Source organism: Tetrao urogallus (assembly GCF_951394365.1).
Source record: "Tetrao urogallus genome assembly, chromosome: 8".
NCBI lineage: Eukaryota > Metazoa > Chordata > Aves > Galliformes > Phasianidae > Tetrao > Tetrao urogallus.
In genome coordinates, this window is record NC_136821.1 from 32,767,215 (window position 1) to 32,782,912 (window position 15,698).

A 15,698-nucleotide genomic window follows, 5' to 3' on the forward strand; every position below is an offset into this window, starting at 1 on the left:
GAGGCTCTGCACTGCTCACTTCACTCTCCTTCTGTGGCTGTTCCACAGGGCTCCTGAAATGGAATTGAAAACTTCCCATGGCCGCAGGAGAAGAGAGCCAAGGCAGCACTTACGTGGGCACTTCTTGACGCAGAAAGCCCCGTACGTGTACTTGGCATTGTGATTATGTTCCAGTTGGAAGGTAGTAGGATTGTACACGAATGTCTGGGGGCACTGTGTGACACACGCTCCGCTATCATTGAAATTCATGCAGGCCTGCAAAACGGGAGGAAAGAAAAAAATCAGCTTGATTAAAGCGTATAGTTGGTTGTGTAGCTGTTTTGGTTTTTAGTTTCACTGTCCTGACGACTGTTCAGAAACGTTGCAACAGTGGGGAACGCCATGCATAGCCTTCTAACCTCCATTTTGTCTACACAGACTTCTTGCTAGGACCTTGGCAAATACATGGCACGTGAAAGGAATTCTCAGAGACCCCTTAATCTGAAACACAGCTGGCTGTTACAGCATTTCCTACAAAAACGTAGCAGAACTCCAATTTGTTTCATAACTATTGTTACTACTAGCAATCAACTAACTCACAACTCCATAGGATGTTCTAAAGCTGCCAGGAGCGAACAGTAATTTACCATAGTTCATCTAAACAAATGCTAACGACTATTCTTTAGAGGTCCAACCTTTTCACTTCTTACAGCCTGAGTCCAAAGTCCAGCTGAAAACTGAAATTCCCAATTAGAAAGCAAGAGGGATAAGAACTTCTTTTGAGTTAGCACAGGAGGGGGTCATTTCCCTAAGTGCAAGTTTAACAAGGTCAGTTGCTTCACACACTGGGAAAAGAAAATAGGACTTTGTATCACTTAGCATTCAAGCTCAGCCACCCACAGCTGCCAGAGGACAGGGCTCTGACAAATGAAGAGGCAAGCGCGTGGTTAAAGAGAGCAATAGTATGCAGAAGAATAGTTGGCCATGCAGGGATGATAATTAGCAAGGTTAAAAAAAATAATCACAAAAACTGTGGCATTCTTTATCACTACACCTCTTGTCTGTGGTTTTAATCACAGCTTACAGAAAACTAGTGAAGTAGCAGTCACAAAGCACACCACCAATGCCTAGTGTCAAAACTCATACGAATACGAACGCTGTAGCCTGGCTTGAATCCTCCTAGCATCTTAAGCAACCAATGCTACTCGATTTTGCCCACCTACCCTTCATCCTCACCAAGAACCGAATAGAAAATCCACCCTGTGAATAGAGTTGTGTCATTTTTCTGATTTCAGAGCATTCAGCCTGGCTCTGCTGTGCTTTTCAAGTTTTAGATCCAGTTTGATTCTAAATACAAGATAAGAATATTTCTAAAACTTTATTTTAGCATGTTTGCTTGCAGTTATCTTGGATGATGATTACTGTCTTCCTTTTATAACTGAATATCCAAATGACTGTATGGCAGCATATGGAGGAGGCTAGATACTTTCATCAAGAACACCATATTTCAAGCAGGATGCTGTTACAAGCTGCCATAATATGCTGAAGAGTTTGTAGGGTTTCATAAGCTCTGCTTTGCTTATTAATAAATTCTGATTTAGTTCATTTTCTCCTCATTTTTTTGTATCCACTGTCAACTTAGGAAATACTCTATTATGTACACAACAATCCTCCTAGCAAATGCATAAAGTAAAACATGCCAATACTATTCTAAGATGGAACTTCTCAGGAGAAGAAGAAAGTTGGGAAGTTTTACTTCTTGACTGTAATACTTTGTATTCATTTGTAATTGCTTTCATAATGTAAGCAAACATCAGGATTTGATGCTAAACACTGCTAATATGGGAATGAAAGCACAAGAATGTACACCAGGAAAAACTGAGTTGTATCTCTCGGTTGAGAGCTAAGCACAGTTGGTCATTGCCTAAAGGGTTACACTTTTCACACAGTATGTCACAAGCAAGTAATGACTAGCCTTGAAAATTGTCTGACCCCTGCTGAATTTCAGTTACATCGCTCTGGGGCCAGAAGTGAATGAAAGCAATGCTCTGGGTATTTCTCTGCTGAGTCAGAAGATGCACACTAGCACGACTTCTAACGTACATATTCCTATAATTGCCATTATTCAGAAAATCTGTTTTTTTCTTTCAGGCTGCAGTACTACAGAACATGGCCAAACAAGATGTGGGCTCAGCACTTCAGCACTGAAGATGTTCCTCGACTACTGTATGAAACCAATAAATCTTTTCTTTACACATTCAGATTATATGACATCACGGGAAGGAATGATGTTTCCACAACTCTAGTCGAAACCAACCAAGAAGTTCCAGCAAGCTTTGGATCACAGAATCAGAATCATAGGAGCTGGAAGGGACCTGTGGAGATCACCTAGTTAGACCCAACTGCTAAAGCAGGTTCCCTACAGCAGCTTGCACAGGAACGTGTCCAGCTGGGTTTTGAGTATCTCCAGTCTGCAGTTTCTCTGGGAGCTTGCTCAAGGGCTCTGTAACACACTTAGAAAGTAAGTTTCTTCTCATGTTCGTAAGGAATATCCCGTGTTTCAGTTTGTGTACACTGCCCTTTGTCCTGTCATTGCCCCCATCCACTTCACATCTGCCACTTGAATTTTTATAAGCATTGATAAGATTCCCTCTCAGTCTTCTGTTCTCCCGGCTGAACAGCCTTAGGGCACTGAGACTTCCTTCATAAGAGAGATGCTGGATCATGGTCCACCTGTTCTGCACCAGGATATGTGGGTCCCTCCCTGCAAGCTCCTTTCTACCAGTAAACTCTACTGATGCACACAGTTATTCCTCCCCAGGTGCAGGACTCTACACTGGCTCATGCTGAACCACGCATGGTTCCTCTCTGTCCAAGTCTCCGGCCAGTCCAGGTCTTGCTGTCATGTGAGCCACTCCTCCCAGCTAAGTATCATCAGCAGACTTGCTGAAGGTGCACCCCTTCATCCAAGTCACTGATGAAGACGCTGAACAACACTAGGATCACCATGAGCCACTCACCTGGAGTACCAACACATTTGCAATTTGACCATAGGTTGGGAGGGGTCTTAAAGAACATCCAGCTCCAAATCCCTGCTGTGGACAGAGCTGCCACTCACCAGGTCAGTATACCCAGGGCCCCATCCGACCTGGCCTTGAAAACTTCCAGAGATGAGGCATCCACAGCTTCTTTGGGAAGCCTGTGCCAGTGCCTCACCACTCTTTGAGTAAAGAACTTGCTCCTAACATCTAACCTAAACTTCCCAACTTTCAGACTAAAGCCATTTCTCTTTGTTCTATCACTCTCAGATCATGTAAAAAGTCAGTCTCCTTCCTGTTTATAAGTTTCCCTGAAGAACTGGAAGGCTGCAAAGAGGTCTCTCCAAAGCCTTCTCTCCTCCAGACTAGACAAACCAAGCTGCCTAAGCCTGTCTTCATAGGAGAGGTGCTCCAGCGCTCTGATCATCTTTGCAGCCTTCCTCTGATTCTGCTCCAACAGCTCCACAGCTTTCTTGTGCTGGTGACCCCAAGGCCTGGACATGATACTTCACAACAGGGCCTCGTGAAAGCAGAGTAGAGAGGAACAATCACCTCTGTTGCTCTGCTGGCCATCTCTCTCTAGAAAGAGCCCAGGATACAGCTGGACTTCCAAGCTGCAAGAGAACACTGCTGGCTCACATCAGCTTCTCATTCTCTTGGGACCCCTGTGATCTTCACCACAGAGCTGCTGTCAAAGACTTCTCCCAGTCTATATGCAGATCTGGGACTGTCCTGACCCAAGTGCAACACTTTGCATTTGGCCTTGTTGGATCTCATTTGGTTCATAGGGGCCCATTCCTCATGCCTGCCCACACCATCCTTCCTTCTCTGAATTGACTGGACCACTCCGCTTGGTGTTTTCTACACATTTCCTGAGGGTGCAATATCACACTGTCTAGGTCACTGGTAAAGAACATTGAAGAATGTCTGCCCCAAGAGAGATCCCTAGGGGACACCAGTCATCACAAGCCTCCACCTGGACACACAGCCATTGACAACAAGCCCTCTGGCTATGACCACCCGATCAATTATTTATCCACCTAATAGTCCAGCCTTCAAATCCACATCATCCCAATTTAAAGATAAGGAGACAGTGTGGGACCATGTCAAATGTCCTGCACAAGTTCAGGTACACGACATCAGTTGCCCTTTTGTCCATCGGTGCTACCATTCCATCACAGAAGGCCATCAGACTGGTCAGACACGATCTGCCCTCGATGAAGCCATGCTGGCTGACTCAGATCATCTCCTCATCTTGCATGTGCTTTAACATAGCATAGATCTCTCTTTTCAATACCGCCTGGCAGGTTTCAAGAGGAGCTCACCCAAGTTGACTGGTATTCATCCCCTCCATTACTTGGGTATCTCTGAAAATCCACTTCTTTGAGCACATTCTAATTCTAATTCTAAGCTTCCTTTGGTCTAGGTTTGCTGCCCTTGAAAACATCAGCAAAACTTGCCTCTGCAGCACAGAGCAACGAGCTGTATGTTTTTTGAAATCAGTGTTGGTGGCTGAAGCTGTTTACACTGTTACTAATACGTAGTACAAATGAGACAAATTTGGCTAAAGGTCTGCATGTACCAAAAAAAATGTCTTCTTCTGTCCTTTCATCTTAAGAATATGTAGCAGAATACATTTGAGGTAGAATATTTTGAGAACCGCTTTCCTTCCTAGTATGGTTAGTAAAAAAGCTGTGTTTAAATCCTGTCTGGCAGTAATAGGGAACATCTTTCATGAAGAAGCTAAATTGTAATCCTGACTTCCAAATAAAAAGCGCGTTGTGCAGTAATAAAAGCCATACTCGAGTGTAATGATAAATACATCTGAAAATTCCCTATCACCTCCAAAAAAATTATAGAAAAGCAAAAGATAAAAATCACAGAGATTACCATGTTAACGTTTCCCAATCTGTATTTACAAATCTCAAATCTGCTAATGGGTAATATTAAGCAGATAAGTGATGCCAATATAAAAACATTAAATGTTAAGAATCAAAATCCGGGAACGTGCATGCAATGCATTCAGAGGGGCAAAACTGTGAGTTTCATGGGTTAAAGCACTAAAAACACGCACTGTGTCTGGCAGGAAGAAGAAAAATGAGAAGTCTCACACATACAAAGCAATCAGTGTCTTTGGGTCCGGAACAGCCTCCAGCGCACTCCCGGTGGCAGCAGTCGCTGACGTAGGGCCCGTAGCACCGTCCATCACACTGCTCTGCACACACTGTCTTTGTTACTAGGAGAAGGAAGGAAAAACGATCGTGTCAGAATCAGAACTGAGGAGACAGCTCTTCAGCTGCACGCTGAGGAAAACAAGCCGAACAACCACATACTGTAAAAAAAAATACAATCCACTAAACTAAGGTTTAAGGTAATTTTTTCAACTAGTAACCGTTTCCTTGCAGGATATCTCGATGGTATCTTCAACAACACAGCACTGCATCAAATTCTTCCTTTCTCGTCTTTTAGCGACATGTACACTCGGAAAAATCAGGTGGAAAACTAATTTCAAATTACTGCAGTTTTACAAACAGCTCACGGATGGACATGGAGCAACAACAACAAATGACAAAGTAACAGCAGAGCCCACCTGTTCTGAATCAGCTTTACCCTGTGAAGAACTGCAAGGCTAAGTATGCCGAAATTGAGAGCCAAAAACTGTTATTGCTGGCAACCCATTTCAGAAATAGGCAATGAGGTAACAGAACAGAGTACGACCTTCAGGCTGGAGCACATCTGGAATTACTGCTCACTTTTTTCCTAGTAACAACCTAGCCTTCATTCACAGGCATACAACTGTACCAACCAGCAAGCATAGCAATTTGAGTGGAACCACACAACAGGGCTTAGTCTTGGGCAAAGAACGGTCAACAGGTGGAATATCTCCCTCACTGCAGCTATAGCCTCAGACTTTATTTTACAGAAGAAACAACTAAAGTTTTCTGCAGGATTATACCAACCACCACCGACAGAATGTGAGGAAGACATGCCGTCAGCTGTCTTGATAAGGAGCAGAAATTGTTGCACTTCTGTAATTAACCTCTGCTAATTATTTTGCTGAAAGCATTTCATTACTTCTCTATTCGAGAGGACAGAGAAAGCAAAACTTGCTTCCCTCAACAGCACCCACCGATCCCACCTTGCAGGCTTACAGATTTTTGCTTTTTCTTTAATTGCACTAGAGGCCCACAGCTTAGGAGGCAAATTTCAGGCAGATATAATTAACAGTCTCAACTAAAAAGGAGGGGACACGGTGGCACAGCTCAGCCGCTTACCAGCGGGATGCTGATAAAAAGCATTCCTGTCTGCCGCCGCTCCACTGCAATTTAATGCTGTGCTTACATCTGGGAAGTCTTGGTGCACAGCACCTCTGTGCAGAAAATTAGTCCGAGCTACCTAATGAGCTCAATTATCATTTCATCCCCCGAGGGCCAGCTGCTGCTGGGAACCACGATGCCCACCAGGACGCACAGCCGTGCTGCTCTGTGGAGAAGGCTCCTAGCAGGGTGTTAAAAGAGCAAAAAGAAGAGCCTCAGCTGCAAGCCATTCCAGAGTATGCTTCCTCCCAAAAATCAATGACACGCAGGAGCACCAGGACTGACGTGGAGGAGCACAGCCTCTTTCAGCACTGTGACTTCAGAAAGTGCTTCCCCGCTTCCGATAGGGCACTGGTTGAATGCGGCCCCTATGGAGCTGCTCAGATTAGGGCATGGTTTGAGCTCTCCTGAGGGCTAGAAAGTTATAAAGCAGCCTGCAAAATCTACAGTTGCAGCCAAGGCTTGTTGCTGTTCTTCCCTAATTGTTTCTGTTATGTTTCTTTTACTGGGAAAGCAAACAGTGCCAACAGAAATGCCAACATTTCATTGTAGGAAAAGGCCACAGCATACCTTATTATCCCCTGCATGCCGTATTTGCATTACAGCTGCTGCTGAGGGCCCAGCTCTGAGGAGGAGCTGTCAGAGAACCTCTGTGGCACCACGCAGGCAGACAGAAAGAAAACATCTTAGCAAAAGAGACCCAATCTTCTGAAGGACTCACTCAAGGCAGCTCACAGCAAAGGTGCTTCCCCAGGACAAAACAAATACCACGCTATCGTTAGAAGTCCTGAAACCATCTGGCTGTTCAGATTCCAGTAACAGCTCAACAGTTCAGTTCCTGCAGCTGTTCTAATGGTGTCATGCTCGTGGTCTTGACAAAATGTGCCACGCATTGGAGCTGGTTCCTGGGGGGTGAGCAGAATGCTGACTGTCAATCTTCACTGGTATTTCACTCTAATAGCAAAACACTGTGTGAGGCGTGGGGTGGAACGGGCACTTCCCGTGCGTGCACAATTAATCGGCCCCTTTTATTGTTTCCCTTCATCTTTAATTATGTCGGGGCACTATAAATCTATGAAGGGAAAAAGGGGAAGAAAGTGAAATCAATGAAAAAGTCTTACGAACATGCAAAGTTATTAGTGAAATACAAGGATTTTAATTAAAGATGCTGTCTCCAAGCAAAAATGCTAGGTTACCCTGATTGATCTAAGCTGCCGATTCAGCTCTTTCTTTCTCCCCCACCAGGCTCCCGCCTGCCTTTTGCTGCTCTAATTGGGTACTTACTGCATCTGCACCTTCTTTTTTCTCAGCAACATCAGCTGCACAAAGACTGTATAAACACAATTATGCCCAGGCCAAGCTCCTGTACACACACACAGTCACACAGAGTTGCACATTTGCTGAATGTTTGTGTTTAGAGTTTGATTTAAAGGCTTTTCCCCTTCTTTGCATTCCCTTAGTGGGCTTGTATTTTAATTGGAATTCTTCTCCTTCGGTTACATCCCTCTAGGACAAAATGCATAATCTGTCATTTTAATAAAATAATACATTTCGTTTATAAAAGTTGCAATTTCTTCTCATATGGAGATGAAACAAATACTCCAAAAAGAAATCAACAGCAAAAACAGTAATAGTCCAAGCACAGATTAGAAAAATTGACCAGTAACTTCCAAATGCTTTTGTTCTTACGTTTAAGTGGTTTACATTCTTTATAGCAAATGCCCAACACTAGGTGAAAAACAGATGTTTTTTATGCTACGCCACATCAGCCTTTCATGACACGGAGAGAAAGAATACTCTGTAGTTTTTGTTTCAGATTAATATTTACTAGTTTTTAATTATAAAAGAAAAATGGATCGTTAACTGCATAAAACACTACCCTGAAATTATCCAACTCCTGCTGGAACAGCTCATTTACGATTTCCCATTAATAGCCTTCTTCAATACGTAAGTTTTCTTGTCACATTTAGAGACATGAGGACAGAGCTAGATGCAGGTGGCGTTTCAGATAGAGAGACATACGTATAGAGAGACATAGCTGGAAGGCAACATAAGAAGACAGGTAGATGATATTCACACAAAAACAAAAGGATATTATTATTTTTTCCCCCATATGTAGTTTGAAATGAAAGACAGGGATTAAGATCTTTCTTTTTTTTTTTATCCTTTTCCCAGGAGAATAATTTAAATCTTATCTTGGGAAGGGGGCTCATTAGAATTTTTTGCTTCAGTGAGTGCATAAAAAAGTGAAATTATTAAATGCAGACAAGCTGCTGCAGACGAACAAAACAGTTTGACACTGGGAAGCAGTACTGCTGAATGCTCTCCTAAAGATGCCTATCCCCAAGGTGACCAGGTGAAGGTAAACGCAATGTTTGATACCACTCATCTCATCTCCAGCTTGTGTCGTTAATGATACTGAAAGCCAGGCATGTCTTTTAAAGTCAGAAATGAAGGCAGCGAAAGCTTAACACCACTTGGGTTTTTATGAGTTCCTATTCATATTCTTTGTTTCAGATGGTTTTTTCAGAAGAACAAGTTTTGCATAGCTGCAGAAAAGAACTGCTCGCTGCCAGCCCAAAAGTCAGCCTTTCTGTTCAGTCCTGCTTTCCACTTAGGAGCTAATTTTTGGTTGTATGTGTTCTCTGTGCCACCCTGACCTCACGCTCTATCTCTGACCATAGGAGAACGCAGGGAACTATGCTGACAGTGTGCTTCCAGGCAAAAGGATGTAAAGTAGTTCTTTCAAATTAGAAACGTGTGATCTGTGCATCTGCCTGGAACTCAGATAACGTGTGCCTACCCATAGTTAATTATTTTGAATCCGTGGTCCTGCCTTAGCCTATCCCCTCTGTTTAGACGAGAGGGCAGTCACTGTGAAGGAAAAGAGAGCTGTCACTCTGGGAGCAAACCTACCGTGCAGCTCTGCTAAGCTCCAGACTCCACAACACTGCAGATAAGTTTTGCTCTCCCTGGTATTACTACATTAATCCACCAAATCAGCTCACTTATCTGAGAGCAGTGCTTTGTGCAGGTTGAGATCATGGGAGCCGATCCTACTTGAACATCCACAGAGTCCAGCTGGCCTGTCCAATGCTAAGGAGGCTGGAGCCTTTGCTGGCTGGAAGAAAGGCCTGAGCCAGGACCAGGTTGCCCTTATACAATGTAAGTGCCAGGGTTTTACAGTGTCCTCTGATGACATAACTACATGATGCCCAAATAAGTCTACCTCTGCTGGGGAGAATAACAGAGATAGATAAACAGGCCTAATGAAGCACCATCAATTAATTCTAATCTGGCTGTGATATAAAACCCTTGCGGGCAGCTAGGGTTCTGTCCCTTTGCTCTACGTACTTGAGTACATAACCCTGACATAACGAGTGTTCTCTGCAGCAACTTCTTTGCAGCATTCACAAAGGCCACCAGCACAGAGAGGAGATGTGCGAGCTCAATTCGGACAAACAAGAATATGCTTCATTATACGGCTATTCCTGCAACCTGTCTCAAAACAAATTGATTCACACCCACGAATGAAGTTCAATGTGAAATAGTAAGACGTGAACATGTAAGCTTTAGGAGAACTACAACTGCCATCAACTTTGCCAGCAGCATCAAGTGATGCAGCTGAACAAGCACCCTCCTGTGGGGCAGAACATCTCTGTGCACGCACATCTGTTGGCTGTACCCTTAGTGATGCCACAGACAGGTTGGACAGGATTTCCTGATCGTGCTCACTCCTAAACCATTCAAGTCAAACTATTTACCATTTCTTACTTCCTACAATTTATTGCTCCAGTTATTGCGGGGGAAAAAAAGAAGAAAAAAAAATATAGGAAAAAAGGTATGGTTGCACTGTTTCTAATAGTTCCAACAAAAAGGACAGACGACGTTGGGCTAACCTAAGATCAAATAGTTAGCTGGTGTGCTTGCATTTAATCCCACCTACCACAAAGCCAAGGAAGCGAGCAATGGCCAGAGCTGTGCTCACTTCAGGGAGGTATCAGCAACCACTTCGTTAACTCCAGTAAACCCAACCAATTTCTATCATCTTAAGTTTGATAGAAAGAAAATGTAAAGAACATTTCTATTCCCACAAGAGGAAAAAAAAAAAGGAAGAACTTGTAGGAAAAGCTCTCGATTTTCTCTTCTTTTCTATTTGGTAATATTTTGACTGCACTTACAGCTCCTTACTGCCTTTCTGGGGAAACTGGAAGCATGCAAGGAAGAAACTCTCTCAACACGTTCTTCTTTCTTACTCATTTTAATGCTCTCTGAATTCAAGAGGACAGACACTGTGAACAGCCCTTCACTTATTACTTCCCTTACAAAAAAAAAAAAAAAATCATTATTCTCTTTCAGTATAACTCAACTACACTCTGAGTTATTATAAAGAGAACAATTCTACAAGATAACTAACGCTCCCAGTGAAATTAACAGTATTCTGGTATTAGCAACTTTCCAGTGTCAGGCCATCATTAAAGATCTCTGAATCTGCCTAGTAGATTCTTCTATTCCAATTCATTTCAGTGTATTCCAAAATACCCATCAACATCCCCCGGAGCCACGCTCCATGTTGCCACCAGGAAGTGAAAACAGAATTCACGTTAGCTTGAGCATTTGTAGAAAGCACAGGAGAGGAAAGAAAAACATAAATTCGCATGGGAGAGAAAATAAGAACATCAGTTGGTAAAAACCTACAGAAAAAAACCCTGAAATATTTTAGAGCTGCGCGAAGGAGAACATACAGTATCTCTCCACAATTGAAAAAAACATAGGATCCTTTTCATTTTTCAGCCCTGAGAGTCAGGCTTACTTACAGGTCTGGCAGTGATTCTCTGTGGGTCCCCAGCATCGGCCTGTGCAGGACTTGTGGCATCGACCACCTTTAGGAGAGAAAGAAATGGGAAGAGATGAGAGATGTGGCTTCAGTTAAACGGAAGGGTCCATCTTGCCTTTGGAGGGTTTTTATGCTTTATGAAGGTTGAGACAGTGTCCTTAGGAAGCCCAGATAAATAACCAGAATTGGTGTCAGACCTGTCCGGGTACTTCATACTCTAAATCCCTTGGTCTGCTAAATATGATGGAGACATTTTAAAACCAAAAGGGCAGCATAAGATGAGGAACAATTTCATCACCTGGAGCCGTTCTCTGTGCACCCTAGATAAGACTCGCTCATTCCTCCATGGTACAAAGGATGACTGAGCAAATACCCATCTCATCTTGTGTTCAATTTCAACTGAACAATGAGGCAGTAAACTTTGAAGACAAGCGATCAAAAGCCAAACCTCCCTCCTGAAAGCTTGCACAGTCTTCACAAACATTACACAGTAAATCAGGACTGAAATCCTGCACTGTTGAATTCAAGCCCTCCCTTTCACGGCTAGCTACTACCCGCTGTGCAAAGAAACAGAAAGCAGGCAGAAGGACTGGCACGTTCTCCAGCTGTAGGTTTCATTACCTGAGTCAGCACTCGGACAGTCCCATGCCAGCTCTGATGGTGAGCGAAGGGACACCTCATCCTGCAGCTCCCATCTGGACCCGGCCAGGGAATGGACAACTCCTTCTGCCTCCTGAAGGGCAGGAGCTTTCCCACTGCTCTTCTGACTGCAGTAACCTGGCCTTACCTTTGATTAAACCCGGATTCATCACCGAATACTGCCAAAAATCTATGAAGTGAATTCCCACCTTGAACTCGATCCACAGGCTTACCAAAGCCTTCAGGAACCTTTTGCTGCTGTGCTAATGGCAGCTGCTCTATTACACCCTGCACAGTATCAAGTGCTTTCCACATACTCTGACTTGGGAGCCAACGCTGGAGAAAACGCAGTGTCTCTCAGCTAAGGCTGGGTCAACCCAAAAGAAAACACCACTCCTCTGCTGGCAGCATACACACACAGGATGTTCCACAGTTGAGTAAAACCACTGTCAGAGCAGCATCAAGTTGGACTTCATGTTGCTGCTTTTCTAACACCAGTTCTTTTGCATATCACTGATGATCCATTGATTATGCTGTGCAGTAATTACACACTGTATGCCAACTACCTTGTTAAAGCTACCAGCTCCGAGCTGCACTTGTGTTCATTTAAAGCAATTATACCAGGGGAGAGTTGTTGCTGACATCACCAGCACATAATTTGCTGTCACATTCTGCCATCTGTTTATTTAGATCAGAAATATTCTATAACTACATAATGCAAACTCGTTCTGGCTGATGGGGAGGGGACTCCATCTGGCATGAATTATGCAACTTTAATCAGTAATAACAATTATTATGATTATTAAGAGGCTACTGGAGCCCTGCGCAGTAAGCTAACACATCCATATTGATTTATAAGAATAGAATGGGTAAGGTACACAGCAAATCCAAGGAAGAACATTCAACAGGCAACTGGGAAGGTACAATTTGTTTCCTGGTTTTGGCACACACCTTGACGGAAAAAAAAAACCCAACGCATTTTATAAAGACTGACCAAAAGTACAAGCGGGCAGAAGGATGGATGCATGTTCAGATAACCTTTCTGCATCTGCCTTAGCTCAGTCCTTGCTGGAGCGTCACTGATGGAGGAAGCAAAGGAGGAACTGAAACCCAAGGACAGGAGATTTATGCCTAATGCTTGCCTCTGGTCAGAGCTCACGTCAGTCTAGCTCTAGGGCTTTGGAGTTCAGGGGGAAAGGTCTTGCAGCTGGACACAGTGTAAAGCACGGCACAGCCTGCTCACAGCTCCCTGTCTGAGGCAGAAGAAGGAACCGGTTTGGCCATTTCTGCCCCTTTCCATTCCTGACTTCAGCCCCCTTCTGAATCCTGCCACAGGCACTGGGCTTTCCACCACAATATGGGCAGGGAGATAGCACAGAAAATACTTCCATCATCCCTCCAAGTGCCCTCTAGGTAGAGAGACCTCCTATACTACTGCACAAGCTACACTTAAAATAAAAACCTTCAGATTTGAAATTCCTCAGCGCTGAGCTGACCCTTGCTACGCAACTAAAAACATGCTCAGCCAATACTGCTACTCCTGGAAATAAAAGTGATCCAGCATCTTCAAAAATAATTTAATTTTTTTCTTAACTTGCATGCCTGCTTCCTGATACATGACTTTGTTTGACAGTGTCAGATGATCATTTGCATTTAAATAGAGATATTTAACAAAATAGCAAGAAAAGGCTGCCAGTTTTCCGTTTTTTCATTGGGAACTCAAAGTCTCTGCTTCATTGTTTTCACCTTTCTCAACTGCACAGGCAAAAACTAGCAGCCAAGCTGGTAGGCAGCACACTTCTGAATCACATTATTACATGTCCTTTGAAGGTCAAATAGACTGAGAATTAAAAACAAGAACCGAACTCCAAACATTGTGTCTGTCTTGGTTTCTTGCTTTAAAAAGAAAGATGAGTTTGTTTGCTCTCAGTATGAACTGGTCAAGATTCTGCCCTCCCATGACTCAGTATTCCACCTGGTTTTCCCACTGTAATAAGGACAGATTGCAACCCATTAAGGATCAGCTCTGTAAATCTTAACACAAAAACAGTCCCACGGAAGTCAATATAAGCAGCCCAGAGTGTAAGGAACGTTGATGGGAGAACAGCTCGCATGATCAGATCTGTATGTCAGCCTTAAACTATAATAAATCAATTGGCCAAGAGCTTGATGAAGTCCTGCTACTGCGCTACTGCCCACAGTTCTTTCCATACAGATTTCTTTTAGACTGCAGTGAGCCAACACAGATTTGAGAAAAACTTATCAAATCATTCTTGGCATAAGACAGATTTTTTTTTTGTTCTTTGTGTCTCTAAAATACACCAAAACCTACCAACATACATCAGCAGTGTTTAAGAGAAATAAGTAATAATGAAAAAGCAAGCCACGACACTGCAGAAGTGTTCTTCCTTTTGCTCTGAGGCAACAGCCAATAAAAAGAGGGAACTCCTTCCTGTTACTACCGGCACTGGCCTCTGGCATCAAGATACCAAGAGCAAAATGAAGTCTAAATTGTAGCCAGATGAACCTAGGAACACTCAGCACTAACAGAGCAGCCCAAACGAGCACAAGTCCACCTGCAACTATGCATTATGTATATTCTTCTTGTAATCAAAGAATGATTTAAGAATTAATTGAGATATGCCCAAAGAAATACTTCCAGTGGGCTCTATAAATGCAACCTTGTCGCCCTGCTGAATTCCTGCACGTTAGTGAACACACATCAGCCAAAGGGCTTATCTTCTTTAGAAGTGACATATGGAAAGGAAGAACCTGGAACAGCCTCCTGCCCCCCATGCAGAAGTGATGCTACAGTATATTTCTGCTCTGGAATAGTAGAACTGCTTTGAAAAGATGATGACATTTTATTCATTAGAATGCAGAGGAGGAGGGAAGGAGTTAAAAGGAGGCTTACATAATTTTTACAGAGTTTGTTATGAAATCCAAACTTAGAAAGGGCAGATTTCCACAGGAGGATGAGAATTAGTTTTGCTCAGGCAAACTCCATGTGGAAAACCAATGCCTTGTCTCCTGGGCTCATCTCCCTAGGCCAAAACACTTATCTTCATGAAGGAGCCTGGTGCAGAGTACTACTGCCATAACATCCACAGTAGGTTTTTCTTTGTGGAAGATGCCTCTGCTCTGCTGAATGGAGAAAGTCACAGGCAGGAAGAGCTTGCTCGCTAGGCTGGGAAAGACCAAGGTTACTTTATCCTTGTGCTTTCCTGAGAATTGAGAAGGGCTTTCCTTTGTCTCCAGACTGACATTATTATTTCAGGAACAGTAAAACCGCAGAGGATTAAGTTAGTGACAAGACAAGAAAAATGAAGTCTTCCTCTTAGCTCTAAGCTCACTGTAGTATGGAGAATGCTGCTTCTTCCCCATCAGCTATCCCAGCTGCCATAAGCAGACCCCTCTCAGCAGGGGAAGGAAAGCAGAAACAGGAGAAGAAACATCTCCCTTTGTCCAAAGCCTGCATTTGTGGATGGCTTCTACCAGGTTAATAAATCATTAATAAACGCTAGCCCATCTGTAGCATACCAATACTGAAGTGCAAATAAACACAGCCAAAAACAGAGGCTTTGATGGTTACAAGGCATGGTTATAAGGAAGCTCTTTGCTTGTCTAACAGTCTAAAATAATTGATTAACTATCAAAAAATCCATAAATCATTTATTAGCTTCTTCGTTTAAACTCATCCTCAACCTAAAAAACTTCTCTCCTGCAATAACGCTAGCAATGCCAAAAGGATGCTCAAGACTTAACTTTATGGTCCAGGAAAATAAAACGCAATCAAAATATAATTCAAACACCACAGCACAGCATTAGTGGGAATTAAAGCCACCATTGTTATGATGGATTGTTCTGCCTTTATCAGGCTGTAATGCC

The 15,698-nt window shown here is 43.2% G+C and overlaps 1 protein-coding gene across 1 annotated transcript in view; it reads right to left on the minus strand.

The window, feature by feature from the left end:
• Positions 1 to 15,698, minus strand: part of ERBB4 (erb-b2 receptor tyrosine kinase 4) — a gene marked incomplete at both ends in the record, with an annotated part of 495,076 nt that overhangs the window by 144,611 nt on the left and 334,767 nt on the right. The window contains 3 exons of the mRNA XM_079538981.1: positions 114 to 255; positions 5,135 to 5,253; positions 11,152 to 11,217. Coding sequence (XP_079395107.1) covers positions 114 to 255; positions 5,135 to 5,253; positions 11,152 to 11,217 — 327 coding nt within the window. The remainder of the gene's footprint in view (positions 1 to 113; positions 256 to 5,134; positions 5,254 to 11,151; positions 11,218 to 15,698) is intronic.